Raw genomic sequence first — 13,355 nt, 5'->3', positions numbered from 1 at the left:
TCTACACAATTTTAATTTGATTTTTACTTAAATAATTGTTTATAGATTTTCAAAGAAGAATACATTTAAATATATTTTTGCTAACTTGAATTTTTTTATTTTCGTCTAGAATTTTTTTTCTATTCCTCACATTCAATATAATTATTGAGTTTTTTTTTTATCCTTCAATATATCCTCAAGTCGATCTAAATATACATAATTTTTGCAATTTCTAAACACTAGAAATAAAATAAACACTGAAATAGCAACATTAAATCTACAACTCCAGAAAAAAAAAATACTTAACCCTAGCTAATGAACAAATTTTTTTATAAGAACAACTTAATAAGATGATCAGATAAAAGTTCACAATGATTAGAAGAAGAAAAAGTAATTCAATGACACTTTTAGCTGATATCAATAGTTAATTATGAGTAACCAATTATATTATGGGTTATACTTTAAAATAATAGTTAGATAAGAATAAGTCTTTCTAAACCCTCTAACAAGTTCTTCCTGCTACTTTTCTTTAATTGGTATAGTAGATAAATAAATATATTGAGCCATTTATGTTTTCTTAAGATGTTAAATATTTTTTTTATCGAATATTGTTTATAAATATTAAGATGATTTATACAAGAATATATCATTGAATATTAAACAATACATTGAAAACTACAGAGAGAAAAAGAGGTTTAACAAAGCGGAGAAAAAAGTTCCTCAATTTGAATAAGCTTGGAATCCATCATCCATTATTTTCCAACCAAACCGCAGCCAAACACAAACCAACAAATGAAAAAAATACACAACTATTTATAATTTATAGAATGAATGTTTACACTTTATAGAATTATTAACTCTGCTTTTCATTTTTAATATTTTTTACTGAAGATTTTTCTATTAAGTGGCATCAGAATATTATTAACATGTTCATTTTTTTTCTTTTGGTTCAATAAATTTTATATGTGTGTGTATATTACACATCACTTAATTATTATTGTATTGACAGTCATATACAAATTCTGCAGTTTTATAAGAGAGAAAAAAACTATTTAAGCTTAAATTATAAATGTATAATTTACCTACTCAATACTTAATTACATAGCTTTGAAGTGTGAGAAGATAAATGTGGTTTTACCATTGCTTAACCAAACACAAGGATTAAAAAGCATTATTCTAAAGTCAAGTTGGGAGGTGAAAGAAGCTTAGTTTGGTTCATATAAGAGACAACAAGCATTGCAGGAAGCAATGTCACAATTCCCCTTCTCTTCCTCACAAACAATGTCTTCTTCTTTTCTCTTCCCTCAAACTCAATCCACAGTCCTCCCAGACCCTTCAACCTACTTCTCACCAAACCTCCTTTCATCTCCACTCCCCACAAACTCTTTCTTCCAAAACTTTGTTATTCCAAATGGCACAGTGCCTGAGTACTTTCATCCCTACCACATTCAGTCCTCAAACTCCTCACTCTCTGCCTCCTACCCTTTTCTCTTCTTTACAGCAGCTGTGTTGTACCAAGTTTTTGTCCCAGATCTCACCATCTCTGCCTCTCAGACATACTCAAATGCACAAAACCGTGTAATCTCTTCCTACAGTGACCTTGGTGTCACTTTGGACATTCCCACTTCCAACCTCAGGTTCTTTCTTGTCAGAGGAAGCCCTTTCATAACTGCTTCTGTCACAAAGCCAACCTCTCTTTCCATCACAACCGTGCACACCATACTTTCTTTGTCTTCCTATGATGACAACACCAAGTTTATCCTTCAGCTTAACAACACTCAGACATGGCTCATATACACCTCCTCCCCAATCTATTTGAACCATGCTGCTTCTCAGGTTTCATCCAAGCCATTTTCTGGCATCATCCGTATAGCAGCTTTGCCTGATTCCAACCCCAACAATGTCGCAACTCTTGACAAGTTCAGTTCTTGTTACCCTGTGTCGGGTGATGCAGCACTCAAGAAACCTTTCCGTGTGGAGTATAAATGGCAAAGGAAAAGGTCAGGGGACTTGCTCATGCTAGCTCACCCTCTTCATGCCAAGCTTCTATCACATGATTGTAACGTTACCGTTCTGCACGATTTTAAGTATAGAAGTGTTGACGGTGATCTTGTTGGTGTTGTTGGAGATTCTTGGGTGTTGGAAACGGATCCTATTCCTGTCACATGGCATTCTAAAAAAGGCATCGATAAAGAGTCATTTGGTGAGATTATCTCAGCGCTTAATAAGGATGTGAAGGAGCTAAATTCTTCTGCAATAACAACACAGTCATCTTATTTCTATGGGAAGCTTGTTGGAAGGGCTGCAAGGTTGGCCTTGATCGCAGAAGAAGTGTCTTATCCTAAAGTGATTCCCAAGATTAGAAATTTTTTGAAGGAAACCATTGAGCCCTGGTTGGATGGAACTTTCAAAGGGAATGCTTTTCTATATGAAAGAAAATGGCGTGGACTTGTTACTAAACAAGGCTCCACGGATTCAACTGCTGATTTTGGGTTTGGAGTGTATAACGATCACCATTTTCATTTGGGGTACTTTATTTATGGAATTGCAGTTCTTGCAAAGATTGACCCTGCCTGGGGCAAACAATACAAACCGCAAGCCTATTCACTTGTGACAGATTTTATGAACTTGGGCCAAAGATATAACTCAGATTATCCGCGCCTAAGGTGTTTTGACCTTTACAAGTTACATTCTTGGGCTTCAGGGCTGACTGAATTTGAAGATGGAAGGAATCAGGAGAGTACAAGTGAAGCTGTAAATGCCTACTATGCAGCAGCATTGATGGGTCTAGCTTATGGTGATAGCCGTCTTGTTGATACTGGATCAACACTGTTAGCATTGGAAATTCGTGCTACACAAACATGGTGGCAAGTAAAAGTGGAAGACAACTTGTATGAAGAAGAATTTGCAAAAGATAACAGGATAGTGGGTATTCTGTGGGCTAACAAGAGGGACAGTAAGCTATGGTGGGCTCCTGCAGAGTGCAGAGAGTGTAGGCTTAGTATCCAAGTTCTACCCTTGTTGCCTGTCACTGAGACCTTGTTCTTTGATACTGTTTATGCCAAGGAGCTTGTGGAGTGGACACTGCCTTCTTTGAAGAACAAAACAAATGTAGAAGGCTGGAAGGGATTCACCTATGCCTTGCAAGGAATTTATGATAAAACTACAGCATTAAACAAAATAAGAATGTTGACAGGTTTTGATGATGGAAACTCATTCAGTAATCTCCTATGGTGGATTCACAGCAGATAAGGGAGTAATGTAGATAAGTTTTTGAACAAGTTCTTGCAATCTTACTCTTCAATTTGATCCTTGTCAACGCGTTTTGTTCACTGTAATTTACGAAATTCTACATCAGTTATTGTTAATGTGAAGAGCTAAATTTAATATTTAATAATTTTCAAGAATTTTACATACTCTGCAGTTTAGCAGATTTTTCCTACTGTAATTAGAGGTTCAGTTCCCTGTATTTTTTAACAGAACTTCTAGAGCAGACAAAACTCTTTTTATGTTTGGCCTCAAGTGATGATGGAGCCTAGTGAACCTAATTAACAAATGATGTTCAAGCTTATTTATTTCACAGCAGCACTTCAATGCTTTTAATGAAAACTGAGTAGTTTTAATTTTCAATAGAGTTTTGAAGGTTAATTTAAATGATCCAAATTGAATGATAAGCCAACCTCATAATATAAAACTCTTCTAAACAAGACTTATGTCAAAACCACTCATCAACTAGTCCAAACTGATTAAACGTTTTGTTACACCAAAAAGATCTGAAAATCTGATATATTGTGTTGAGAAAAGTAACACGAGACACGCAATTCATAGAAAAATCTTCACACATTCTTTGTGGTTCACTGGACAATGCTTGAGTTGGAACAAAAATATTAATAATTCATGTAATTGATCCCCATTCAACTTCGGTAAGAATCTCCAAGAGTATATTACCAAGGTAGAGAAGCCAGAGACATGCACAGTTTCTTCAGAATTTGGCTTAGCTACCAGAAGTGTTATTGAGAGATTGCAGAACTGAGATTCAATGAACAAGTTAGAGCTTTCATTAGCAACTTAAGCTCGCTTCCTGATTCAATAATATGTAATAAAGAAATGATTGAGACAAATTTTTGGTCTAACAGTGCAACAACAGAAACAGAACTCAAAATTATTGAACAAAAGAAATGAGATTAAGCGTGTGTTTAAATTAACTTATAGTTTTTCGTTATCAGTTCTAAAAACAAGTTTTTCATCCTGACAATTAGTGTCAGCTTTTATCAAGCAAGTTATTGAAGTCAGAGTAGAAGTCTAACTTTGATTAAGGATTAGCACCCAAAAGCACCTAATATATAATTACATTTGTTGTCCACTTATGTATCCAAAGAAATCTCTATATAAAACATAATTGGAAGAAAAAAAAGTCTTAGTCTTGTTTGTGTGCACACTTCAAAACTGTAGCATACAACATACTTTTTGCAGACAAATAGCATTGACAGATACTACCCAACACACACTGCCACCAAGCACCACGAAACACGCCACATTGAAAATTTTCCATCCCCAATCACACGTTTCTTCAGTCATACAAATTATGTCATATTACTAATTCATTCTCATTCAATAATTATTACCAAAGCATATCAGCTGAGAAAAAGGAAGAGAAAACGCATGCACCTCTAGAATAATATTTTGAGACACACTTTACCATTAATTAAAGTAATAAAATCATAACTGGATTTCACTATTGAAAGAAATTATTCTCTCATTTAGCATTCAACCAAACGGTTCAACCACGTCACGTGAAAAATAAGATTCTTCAATACATAATTTAATTTAGGATACATATTTTGTTTGTCTAATTCTTCCATCGTTGTATCTAATCGATTTGTGAAATTTATCATTTCAAAGTAAAAAAAAGTGTTGAAAACAATTGCTTTTGTCTTGGACCCAACCCTCAATTTTCAAATGTACAAAGATATCAAATAGGCTATTTCTTCCTTTATCTCCATATTTTCCTTCCCTATCTTATAAATATGCAAATTTTTATTTTGTTTTTTTTATTATGCAATTTAAAATTTAAAAATGTTTCAAATCGTATAATTTGGAAGAACTTTTGGAGTATACACTGGAAGTTATTCTTTTTGTTTACATATTATACAAGTAATTTTTTTCTTAAAAAAAATCTCCTATACAATTTGAAAACTATTTTTTTCTTTAAAAGAAAGCTTCTAATTGTACAATCTAAATGACTTCTAAGTGTGTATTCAAAAGTGAAAAAATAACTTCTGTAATTTGAAAGTAAAAATTACTCTGAAAGTCAAAAATGATTTCTGAAAACTAAAAATAACTTTTGAAATTTTCATACTTTAGAGGTGCAACACAAAATATATGGAGGTGGAGGAAGTAAAGAGCTTTAAGTAGGAAGGAGCCACAAACTTCCCTGGACAATGCATTCATATTTTCTAGCTGCACCCATAAAATTTGAAATTCCAATTTTGCTCTTTAAGAGATTATCAAATATCTAAAATATCCTTTAAATTTTTATTTGAAATAAAGAAGTGAGAAGCTTGGTTCCCAAAATTGGGTTGAAAAGACCTTTTTAGAATAAGCAATCTAGAATATTTTTGTATATTTTACTTTTAAAAAAAGAGAATTCGAAGTTGATTTTGAAATAGAAAACCTATTAAAAAAGGAAAATCCAAAATGTTAGTTATATTCTAGAATATGAGTTTTGAAAGAAGAAATTTGACTTACAAATTTGGATTTTCCGAAAGATTTTTTAAAAATTTATGAAAATATTTATGTCATTATATCTCTATGATATAGTGTAGGTTGCAAAATGATATAGAAGAAAACAAAAGTCACTTATATTTTTTAGAATGCTAAAAGTTGTTGTACTTTTGTTTCAAATTATATTCCAAAATACAAATCCATAATGTATAATTCTAGAACGTGCATTTTAATGTATTTCTAAATCTAGAAATATATTTTAAAGTGTACATTTATTGCATTAATATACTTCAAATGTATTAATATATTTTAGATTGTATATTTCAAAATCTATTCTTAATCCAAAAAACATATTTATGGATATTCAATTTATAATGTATTTATTTATTTTTAATAAACTTGATAAAAATTTAAATTTTGTATAATTCGAAAACAAAATTTCCAGATGGTACATTTGGTTATACACATTTTGTATTATAAATGATACAATTCATAATGAGAATCTAAAATATAAATTTCAAAAAGAGTAAAATTAAAATTTCAAGTTTTATAGGAGATAGCTTCAAAATATGGTACACAATACATCACTTCAGTGGCATGTCTTTCAAGCATGGTCACCGTGACCTATTATGAAGATTGTAGGTCAGAGACACTCCAAAGTGTGCATGGTAACCACACATTTTAAGGCATTTATAAGCATCTACATCACCATTATTTACAAGAAGAAGCACTCTATGGGAGCAAAATAAACACCATTATTTATAAGAACAAGCACTCCATGGGAGCAAAATAAACATTCATAAATTCTTAATCAAGACTCATTTTCTTAGTTGTGCTTCAAGTTTGAGATATATCTGCGTTCATGAATGAGATTAAGACCCCTAAACATATCAAACCGTAAAAAATTATATATTTTTATGAAATATAAAATAATACAAAAACAAAAATTGATTATAACTTAAGATTTTATTAAGTTATAATCAATCTTTCCCTTTCTTAAAGATAGATTTTTTTTAATACTATTTCATTTGTAAAATATCCAAACAATAAAACATGAAAACTCTTTTTTGCTCGCTTTTGTTAGTTTAAAGTGTAGACACTAATTTTAACCCCAAAAAAATTGTAACATGAATTTACCACTAGGGAATAAGAAGAAGAAGAAGAAATTGAAGAAATTTAGGTGGAAGGAAACTAATAAATATCAGAAAAATGAAAACTAGCCAACAAACTCTAACAAAATCATTGTCCCTCCCGTTCTGAGGGACAATAACAAAGGGGAAGAATACCTGAATAAGAAATCAGATTCTTTAATAATAATATATTATCTATGATTTCAAAGGATGAACTGAACTGAACTTAAACATAAGATGCAGATTAGAAGTCAATGTGAGTTCAAGAGTGAACATAGGAATCAATTGAGTAAAAAATTAATGACTCATAGATTGGTTGGTTCTTTCTCTTGGCATCACAAAATGCTTGGACTAACAACAATATGCTTCAATGGGTTTGCCACGTCACCGCCACCAGCATGCTTAACAAACTCTGAAGGGGTGAGAAAACTGCCATGGCAAACACACACTATTCTCACCTCCTCACCTTTCCCATACCGGTAAAGAAAACCTTCCACTCTTCTTCCATTAGGACCATCACCTTTTGTGGAGACACAGGGCATGTCCTCCAACAGGTTCCTCACAATGTCTTTGGTTCTGTTCTGGGGTGGTGAATGTTTGTTAGATTGACTTCTCATAGCCACTGCAGCAGCATTCTTTACTGCGTTCTCTGCAACACTTGCTTGGGTGGCAATTGGTGATTTCAGCTCCCTGTCTGGCACCAAGTTGGCACTAGTAGGGCTTCTAACATCCATTGGTGTTGGTCCTGAAGTGTACCAAAAATGGGTTACAAAATAATTTAAGATACCAAAAATGGGTTTGCAGACAGACTAGTAATTAGATCACAGAAATGTTATAGATCAACTTGTCATGATAGAGCATGCTCAATCAAAGCATTTCATGAATTACAATACTTCTGTGATTTCAAGGCATTCAATTGTCCACGTAATATCCTTGTAAGGAATTCAAAATAAAACAATGTAAAATCATGATCATTGGCATATTTATACAAGGTATATTATTATATAGAAATAGAATTAACTGCACCCTCTAATGTTGTTGTTAAGGTTAAACTATGAAAGCAAATTCTTTTAAATTTTTTGCTACAATTTAGCTTACTTATCAAACCTTATATACAGTAAAATTTTCAGTAGAATGCCAAATTCAATATATAGATCTGTTGGAACAAACCTTTCTGAATTCTTCACAGGAGGCACTACCAAACAGTGGCAGAAAATCTAAAGAACTCGGCAACAGTGATTGTACACAACCATTTCTTAAAGCTTACATGTATACACTACAGAGTAGCCACACTGGAAGTAAAGGGTAATGGTATTTGCTCTAAATTAATGAGCATTACAGGAAAAATAACAATTAAGTTTTCAACATTCATGTTCTCCCACTTTCTAAGCACCTGGATTCATTGTCTGCAGCCATCATGCCTCCAGGATTGGTATTTGATGATTATAAAAGGTAGATATTTTGCTGCACCACTACTACTCCCACTCGCATTTATCAAGGCAGAGTAAAGGAAATTGAAATTTAACGAAGTGGAATAACTGCCTCTTTGGGGAAAAGAAAAATAATGACTGCCTCTTTATGTACATGCATGTTAACCTCTGGCGTTATGTTTATCTTTTTTGGAATAGTAGGTCCATGTTTTGGGGTCTTTCTCAACATAACAAGTGTCACCCCAAGGTATGCATGCACAGAGGACCACGGTATACTAGCAACTTCGGATGAGGCTAAGAATGAAAACAATTACCAATCCAAGATTATCAGTTCAAATTAGAGGCCAGATTCAGCTTAAACAACAATAGTTTGGGTTGTTACAAAAATTACCTAGCGAACGCAAAAGTGAATTAAGACAAAACTTAGATTCTTTTTTTCTGGCGCAGACATGATCTGACATCTGCATAAATACTCACTCGTCTTGATCATCACATTATGTAACAAATTAGCATCTGATAAAAAACAGTCCTTCCAACTTTCATTTAAGAGTTGAAAAGTTAAACCCCAACCAGAGGCTGACTTCTCCCAATTTCTCTTTTTTGGTAGAAATTGACAAACCCGATATCATAACCTAGGACAGTGGGGGACCCTAGTAGGTCTCACCCTCCCCTAACTTATTTCCTCACTAGAGGTGAAAAGTTAAAAAATAAAAATCAGCAAAAATATTTCCACTTTTTTCCAGATGACTAATATCCCAAAAAGAAAAACAACAGGAAAAAAAATGAAAAAGGACCAAAACCAGAACAGTGAAAGAAAAGAAGCAAATGCAAAAACAATAACCATAACCCCTTCAAAAAAAGTGCAAAATAAAAATAGCAATTAATAATTATTACCTTGACCTTGTTGAGACTCAAGTTCTGAGGTCCCCGAAGAACCAATGGAACCCTGCGAAGGTGATGGAGGCGCCAACACTACTCCACTCTTCTCCTTCTTCTCTTTCTCACTGTCCCCATTCAAACCGAGTCCACAAACGCGTGTGGTCAACGACACGGTTCTCCCCAAGGGTGCAACCTCAGGGTGAGCCCCTGCACCTTGATCCACAGGATTATTCCCTTCAGACCCAACCCTCTGTTGCTGTTGTTGTTCTCTGAGAGCCTTCAAATTCCTCTGCTTCTCGGAGCGCTTCCTCCTTGCCTCCATGCGGCGCAGCGTCTGCAACTCCTTCCTCTTCCGCCACTCCTCCTCCGTCTCCGTCGGCAGCGAGCACGTCCTCACCAGAGTCCCCGTGCACCCCACCACAGCGTACCCCATCTCCTCGTCTCTCACGAACTCAGGAATCGACGTAGTTCTCTTTATCTTCTTGGCAGTGGGGTCCACCCCAAATCGACCGTTCATCGAAAGCCCGAGACTTAGCTCCAAGTCCTCTTCTTCCTCTAACTTCACCACCGGCACAGGCAAATTCTGATGATTAACATGGTGGCCGTGATGATTGTTCACTCCCATGAAGGTTCTCAACAGATCTCGCGGCAAATTGGTCATTGGAGATTGTGCTGTTGTTGTGGGTGTTGAAGAAATGTAATGATGGATGCTGTGAGTGTTGTCTCGGTCTCGTGCTTGTGGCATTGAAAGAAAGTAAGAGACACTGAGAGAAACAGAGAGAAGCTAAAACCAGGAAAGAAGGTGAAATTTGAGGTGGTACTATGTGGGTAACGCAAGATGATTCATTGTGAAACCGACCAATTCATAAGTTTCTGTTTGGAAAAAAAAAAATATTGCATTTCTTACATTTCAGTGTGTTGTTGCGAGAAGGGTAGAGAGAGAGAGATGGGAGAAATAAGAGAATTAACGAGATAAAGTGAAAAGAAAGAAGAATGAAAACTGTGAAATGACGAGAATAGGGTTAAGGGATAAGGAAACGACACGTGGGGAGGGGAGGGAGAGTCTGAAGGAACACGTGGCAGTGTGAAAGAGTGGTGAGGTGGCGCGTAAGAGGCAACTGTGTTGTTGGGTTGTGTTTGTTGAGAGGTGGAAGAGAAGAAGAAGTGATGGAGAAAGATTGTTACAATTTTCGATGCACACGTGTCGCTATTATGGCAAGAGTGAAGGAAACGAACTACACGTGATGGAATGAGAAGGTGACACCTATTGGTTAGAATGAATACTACGATACAAGATAACGTCCATACCCAAACAACACCCAGCTAGCACTCACTCTCTCACTCATTTTCTCTTCTCCTCTAAAGATAAAACAAAAATTTATATTTTATTTTATTTTATCTATTCACATGACTGAATCAATCCCAGATTTTATGTCATCTATAATCTAACACATATCTCTATCTCATTCTATTTTTTCAACACTTCCTAATCCTTTAATACTATTTTATAGTTTCTTAACTCATATTTTTATAGTGTTAAATGTCATAAAATCAGTTTATCAAATGGGTATTTTTATAGTTTTCTAATTTTTGTTTTAAATAATTATTTTTTCAGTTTTTGAATTTGAAGTTAAAACATATATATGAATAAACTGACTGAACGAGCTTGAACATGGAGCCTACATGGACAGACAGTGAACAAGGAATGATCAATACATGTGCTCCTGTCATTCATGTTGCCATCCTTTTCAATAAAATATATTTATGAACCTTTTTTCATTTATAGTTTTGCATTCGTCTTTTTAATTAAAAAAACATGTTTTATTTTCTTTCTTTTGACACATAATTTGATGATTACTCTGAATAGGTGATGATGCCCCACCAGTTAATTGAAGTTAATTTTGTGTCTAAGTGAACAAATAAGAACAAATCGATAGGGTTTTCTTTTTCTGTACACTATACCAACTAGTTCAATTGAATGCTGAATCATCACACACTTTCATCGGTTATGACACCTTTCTTTGCCAATGCATGTTCTTGCGTCTTTGTTTTTCTTCAAGTACGTTTCTACAACAACCTTCCAACTTCAAAACCCTATGCTCTCAGACACTCTCGGACACGACAATTTTTTTCAACAATTTCTTTTGGCTTTTCCTTTCACTCGTTTCAATCACCTCTGCACCATTTGTTCTCTCTCTCATTCTTTCCCTCCCGAGATCTAATCTAAGGCCGTGTTTGCCTTCTACTTAATAAACTATGCTTTTGTCTACCAAAAAGTGATTTTTTACTTCTGTTCAGTTGGTGTTTGTTTTTCGAGTCTATTCAATCATGGTTATATCGAAGTATATACTTTTAAATAAAACTAATCGGAGTATGTTCCATAACCACCATTTCATCTCTTGAAAAAGTACACTCTATTTTTAAAAAATCTTTAGAAGTATGTTTGGCACACAAACCTATCCAAACACGTCTTTATAAAATTCCAATGTTTCGATAAAAACAAACTCGGAACTTTGCCACGAACACGTGTAGTGTATATGTAGTAAACCTTAATATTTTTATATACATTGTAATATTTCCAAGAATGGAAAAAAAAAATCAAACATCGGAACAAATACAGGTTTTCCTAAACTCAAACGCTACCATGAACTCAAACTTTTTGCTAGCATCCAATGTCTTGAAACTTGAAAATTGCATGCAATTCAAGTAGTTCAAAATCGTCCAAGAGATCACGATTTTTCATGAAAGAAAAATATTCCTATAAAATATTTCAGTTTTAATTTGCGTTATTCTTCCATGAAATTCACATATTTCGCAATTCCGCATCTGTATTGTCATATGTATGTAATCATTTGGAATAACAAAAACTTTGAGAGATTAAAAATATATGAAACTCATAGAGAAATGAAAACTAAATTTTTTTAATTGTTTTTTACTAATGTTTGTTTACTGTGTATCAACAACACAAATATTTTCATTTATTAAATTTTCATTCAAACAATCACTTCATAATCAACATCTTTTTTTTTTCTATTATATATTCTCTTACCCAAATCTTTTTTATTCCTCTCAATCAAACAATTTTTAAAATGACTTTATTCTTCATAAACTTGTCTCTTATTTTATTCATTCATTCTCGTACGAGACAGAGTATTAGTGATTTTTTTAACCAATTGCTATGAATTTAATCAATCATCTATCTTACATTGCTTGCTTGGTATATATTCGATTATTTTTTTCTGATCATGGTTCTATTACTGTTATTTTGAATGATTATAAGGAGCAGAAAGTATATATAATTGTGTTGAAGGGTATTTGAGTGAAATATATAATATGTTGAAGTAATTGTTTAAAGGGACATGTACTAGTATAGAACATGGTTAAAATCCAAATATAATAGTGTGGGAAAGGAGTTGTATTTACATTTTTGTCCTCGCAAATTAGCTAGGATCACATAAAGGTGTGTATAGATTGAATGATTTTGTTAATAAAAAATGGAAAAGAAAAAAGAAAATTGGTAGGAGCAAGTTGTGTGAGGTAGGGAATCGTGGAGCGTACGTTAGAAGAGGATGATTGGGATCGGAGGGTGGAGAATGGTTGGGGACAGACAGAAACCCAAGGAATCTCCGGACAACACGGCAGCAGATGAGATATTGAGATCCGGCGGTGGGGCCCAGCAGAGAGGCCAACTTGCACCTTTTCTGCGTTGAGCGGGTGAGTGCCACGCGTCCATGTACGGTTGGGGAGAGGAGCAAGTTGCAGAGAGAGGGTGACGTGGCTAACGTGAATGTGGTGAAAAAAGCGTAGGTTGTGTGTCAGACTGAGGTGACTGGTGGAACAGAGTTATTAGTCTCTACAACGCAACCACCCATCTCTCTTCGACACGTGTCTTCTTCTCCTTCCTTTAAACCCACTCCCTCACTCACTTTTTTTTTACTATCTACTAGATACATACTACATACAAAAATATATATAATATTTAATATGTTAAAATAAATATACGCGGTATATTATATAATTATAAATTATATAAATTGGTAAAAAAAATATAAATAAATATATTTTAAATTTTTTTAAACAGTCAAATATTTTTTTATTATTTAAAAAAATTATTTTTTATTTTTATAATCACAATAAAAAAATATAATAAGTTTAAATTTTAAAAAAAATTAATCTATATATTTTTTTTAAATTATATTAAAACAGTATTATT

The 13,355-nt window shown here is 33.7% G+C and overlaps 2 protein-coding genes across 2 annotated transcripts; one reads left to right on the top strand and one right to left on the bottom strand.

Annotated features, from left to right (window-relative positions):
- Window positions 1-1,134: 1,134 nt before the first annotated feature.
- On the top strand, window positions 1,135-3,395 carry LOC137824148 (glucan endo-1,3-beta-D-glucosidase). The gene has a single exon (XM_068629614.2). It carries the CDS (start codon window positions 1,228-1,230, stop codon window positions 3,229-3,231), a length of 2,004 nt encoding a protein of 667 aa, XP_068485715.2. The 5' UTR covers window positions 1,135-1,227; the 3' UTR covers window positions 3,232-3,395.
- Window positions 3,396-6,990: 3,595 nt separating this feature from the next.
- Window positions 6,991-10,270, bottom strand: AFP3 (ABI five binding protein 3). The gene is made up of 2 exons (XM_068629494.2): window positions 9,158-10,270; window positions 6,991-7,578 (listed from the first exon to the last, which is right to left on the bottom strand). The coding sequence occupies exons 1-2, from the start codon at window positions 9,885-9,887 to the stop codon at window positions 7,169-7,171; spliced, it is 1,140 nt and encodes a 379-aa protein (XP_068485595.2). The 5' UTR covers window positions 9,888-10,270; the 3' UTR covers window positions 6,991-7,168.
- Between the last annotated feature and the right edge of the window lie 3,085 nt (window positions 10,271-13,355).

The sequence above is a fragment of the Phaseolus vulgaris genome, chromosome 8 (assembly GCF_051622355.1).
Source record: "Phaseolus vulgaris cultivar YP4 chromosome 8, ASM5162235v1, whole genome shotgun sequence".
Classification (NCBI taxonomy): domain Eukaryota; kingdom Viridiplantae; phylum Streptophyta; class Magnoliopsida; order Fabales; family Fabaceae; genus Phaseolus; species Phaseolus vulgaris.
Note: the sequence above shows the minus strand (reverse complement) of the source record. Positions and strands in the feature narration are given on the sequence as shown.